The following is a 4,250-nucleotide window of genomic DNA, read 5'->3' as shown; positions in this document are numbered from 1 at the left end:
GTATGTGTTAAAGCTGAATGCTTTTATGGTTGGGATTGTTTGCCAACCATTTTGCCTATTTCGATACGCAACATACCATCAAAACTCTTTTTTTATACTCTTTCTATCCTCAGGGAAGCTCTCCCCTGGTTGTAGGACGCTGCTGGCCCTTTGCAGGTGGCCGTGGACACTTATTCATCACCCTGTCCTACCAGGTCACCATCAGCCACGTGACACTGGGTCACATTTCAAAGAACTTGTCCCCAACTGGCACCATTCCCAGCGCCCCAAAAGAGTTTTCTGTCTTTGTAAGTCACACATTTTAAATCATTGTTACACTGCAGACATCCTGTTTATTTCAGTGTCACATTCACAGAGAACAGCAAGGTGTTAAACTATATCTATATCTTTCTCTCTTGCAGGGCATGAAAACTTCAGGCGACCAAGGAACCAAACTAGGAACCTTTCTTTATGATCAGGAGGGGGACTCAGTACAGACTTTCAAAATTCCTGTGAGCATTACATCATGCTAAAGAGTGGAACAGTTCATCTGTCTTATTTTCCATCCTCTTGTTTTTTTTTTTTCAACTTACTCTCTCTGTTCATTTCTCACAACTCTCAGAATCATAAAGAAGGGGTCTTCAGCTACGTGAGGCTGCAAGTTGAGAGCAACTGGGGACATCCTGACTACACCTGTCTGTACAACTTCAGGGTCCATGGAAAGCTGGCAGGAAATGAAGGAGCAGAAGGAAGACCTTAATCTGAGAGCAGAGACAAGTAAATATGCACAGTTTAAAAAAAAAAAGAAAATCTTGTTGTTTTGTCATCTTTTTTAAATCATTTAGATTATTTAAAACATTCATAAAATATAATTATTCATCTTACAATAGCCCATTATTGATCATGTAACAACTCTAGCAAATCATTTAACATTTACTTATTGAGTAACAAACAACATAAACAATGCTAGGTTCAGTCAAGTCAAGTCAGTTATTGTAAATAATGAATGCGCTCTGATTTCCTGATTTTATAGCTCATGGTTTTCATTAAAAAGCTTAGTGGTAGACACATCAAACCACAAGACATATATGTGGAAAATGCTCAACTTTATTGAAAATAAACTTGTTGAATCCACATGATCCAAAACTTTTAATAAAGATAAGATATGATAATCCTGTATTAGTCCCGCAGTGCGAAAATTTGCATAAAAAGGAAATACCCTAGACATATCAAACTTTTATAAACATATCAACATTTCTTTTTGGAAAAGACGCTGTTCTATTTGAGGTGACAACAATTGCAACAGTTGCAGCATTTTTGTTTGAGTGACAATACAAGGATAACAAACAATTACTTCACAAGGACAAATAAAAACAGTGACTGCTTTGCGGAATACAAATTTTGAAGGTGAAGTCAGTCTGCATTCACATTTAACTACATACTCTAATACTTATTTGTACTTTTTTGTAGGCACACACTCTCAATTAATAAATAGTTATATTTATAAATAATAATTAAAAGGTTATTCTCGCGATTTCTGAATTTAGCGGAAGTGAAATAATTCCATATCCGGTTGAAGCGATGTTTACAATGCGGACGTCGGGCTGCTAATGCTAAGTGTCGAGAGATACATCTGCATTCAAATCGTACATTACAACCACTTCGCTCACCACAAATGGCGTCTCAGATCCCCATAACCGTCAGGGCTCCGCCGGCAGCCGCCAGCTCCGCCGCTCTCCGGGGGAAGAAACGTCCCGCTAGTCCGGCGGTGTCTGCCGCTCAGCCGGTCACCGGGAGCAGCAGCAGCAGCAGCAGCAAGAAGAAGAAGGGCCAGCTGACAACTGTACCAACCACACCGGCACAGGTAATGAACAGTTATGATATAGTTTACACTGTTTCTGTCATTACTGAAGATTACTCAGAATAACGTTATTGAGGATAACATGTACAGTACCAGTCAAAAGTTTGGACACACCTTCTCATTCAATGGTTTTTCTTTATTTTAATTTTTTTCTACATTGTAGATTAATATTGAAGACATCCAAACTATGAAGGAACACATATGGAATTATTTGGTAAACAAACAAATGCTCAACAAACCAGAATATGTTTGATATTTTAGATTCTTCAAAGTAGTTGAATTAGAAGGTGTGTCCAAACTTTTGACTGGTACTGTACACAGAGATTCAAAACTAAAGGTAGCCAAAAAACACTAATAAACTATATCAAACTAAAGTATGTCAAACTATCTTGTTATTTACAAATATTCTGTGTAGTACAAGTATCAGTCTCATTACAGCTGCATGTCTGGACACTGACATTAAATAGTATCTGAGGTTCATGTTACAGTGTATTAAGCCACCTGTAGAATTTGTTAACATTCACAACACCTGTAAAACAAATATCTTAACATCAAATGTGACTACAGTTTGTCTGATGTTGTCTTTTTTTTATCTGTTTCATCAGATAACAGCAGTGGAGTCGGTGGATGAGGTGAAGCCAGTGGCAACAGTCGACTGCAATCCTACGGCCATCACAGAGTCCACAGCAAAGCCTCCCCCATTCAAAGACCCCGCATTTATGGTGAATGTCTGCGTCCAGTTGGGTTTTAAGTTTATCTGCTTCTGTAGCTTTTCCCTCAATTTCTCCCCCCCCCTCTCTGAATATATCTGTAGCATTCTGGGATCGGTGGAGCAGCAGCAGGTAAAAAGAACAGGACCTGGAAGAATCTCAAACAGATCCTGGCTTTGGAGCGGACTTTACCCTGGAAGCTCAATGATCCCAACTGTGAGTTTTTATTTTTCTTATTTTTACCTAGTATATGTTGATGTCTCTAACAAATAGGCTATATTTCTATATTCTAAACTCAATGCCCAATCACATTCTTTACTATTTTAAAGCAAGAGTACATTTTACTATCTCAGTGACCTCATTCTACAAATGTCTAATCAGTAGTTCATTTTAAATCCTCGCTGTGTTCACAGACTACAGCATTGACGCCCCTCCCTCCTTGAAGCCAACTAAGAAATACTCAGACATCTCTGGACTCCCTGTGAGTTATCACTTCACTGAAATCCTTATTGTACAATAAACAAAATTACTTTTAAGTCTCGGATAAAGATTACACTGAACACCCTTTCTTGTCTTTCCTCAGGCAAATTACACGGACCCACAGACGAAGCTACGCTTCACATCCTCCGAGGAGTTCTCCTACATACGCCTCCTCCCCACAGATGTTGTTACTGGCTACCTTGCCCTCCGAAAGGCAACATGTATCGTACCCTGACAGCTGAGCAAGGCTTGAAACCTGAAACAGGTTGAAACTAGAACTGAAATCATGTCAGTGTAGGAAGCTGTTGGACCAGCCAGGAGACCGAGAGCACAGGCTGCATGTGGTCGCGTGGACAAAGCCTGAGTCATTATTGTTGCTGTGTGACAAAATCAATGGGACAAATGTGAAACATGAGGTTTTTTACATTTGGAAAACAAAACAAACTTTTGAGTTATTTCCTTATTCTTATTGTGACGAAACCTTGATGTTGTCAATAGCTCATTGTTTTATTGTCACTCTATCTGAGAATGTCCGATGAACTGGACGAAACATGTTTTATTCCAAAAGGGGACAGAAAGTGTTAATAAATTCCTTCAAAAGTCACTAATAGTTTTATGTTGCATATTTTAAAAAAAAACACATTTCGTAGTATTCTAGATTATATTTTTCCATTATGTGCTCCTATGAACTGTGGTTAGTGGAAGTTTGAGAGCTGAGTGTGGATTTGCTTCTGCTAAATCCCAGGTGAACATCCAGTTGTTTCTCATTTACTCAGTGACAAAGACGCAGTACGCCCCCTTGTGGTGGAGTGTCTGTCTCCAGTGCTGAAAAACCTGTCCTGTTAGGTTAAAGAGAAGTAGACAAAAAATGTTGCATAGCCTTTTGAAGGAGTTTGTCCATTTTAGATTTATGATTTTTATATGAAGCTCATTAAAGCTAATTTGAATTGTATGTTGAAGTTGATTTCAATTTCTCTTTTTGTGCTTTCCTGTATGCGTCTTTGCATCAATACACATTATCTCAGATGAAAATGGAGACAAAATAGGTGGCTGAAATTAGTTTCATCTCAAATGTTTTTATATGAAAACCTTTAATTACAATTGTTGGACATTGTTATAAAAACACTCCTCTGTGCCTTTACCTGAAACATCAACACCTGCTGCTGTGCTTAACTGTTTCTTGGATCTTCTGTTTAATTTAGTAGCCTGCATGTATGTAA

The 4,250-nt window shown here is 38.4% G+C and overlaps 1 protein-coding gene across 1 annotated transcript; it reads left to right on the top strand.

Annotated features, from left to right (window-relative positions):
* The first annotated feature begins 1,563 nt into the window (after positions 1–1,563).
* ino80c (INO80 complex subunit C) lies at positions 1,564–3,979 on the top strand. Its single transcript, XM_054622143.1, has 5 exons — positions 1,564–1,843; positions 2,446–2,562; positions 2,655–2,766; positions 2,964–3,031; positions 3,134–3,979. Exons 1-5 carry the CDS (start codon positions 1,655–1,657, stop codon positions 3,263–3,265), a joined length of 618 nt encoding a protein of 205 aa, XP_054478118.1. The 5' UTR covers positions 1,564–1,654; the 3' UTR covers positions 3,266–3,979.
* Positions 3,980–4,250: the final 271 nt, after the last annotated feature.

This window comes from Anoplopoma fimbria, chromosome 20 (genome assembly GCF_027596085.1).
Source record: "Anoplopoma fimbria isolate UVic2021 breed Golden Eagle Sablefish chromosome 20, Afim_UVic_2022, whole genome shotgun sequence".
Taxonomy (NCBI): Eukaryota; Metazoa; Chordata; class Actinopteri; order Perciformes; family Anoplopomatidae; genus Anoplopoma; species Anoplopoma fimbria.
This window is presented reverse-complemented; position numbering and strand designations above follow the sequence as displayed.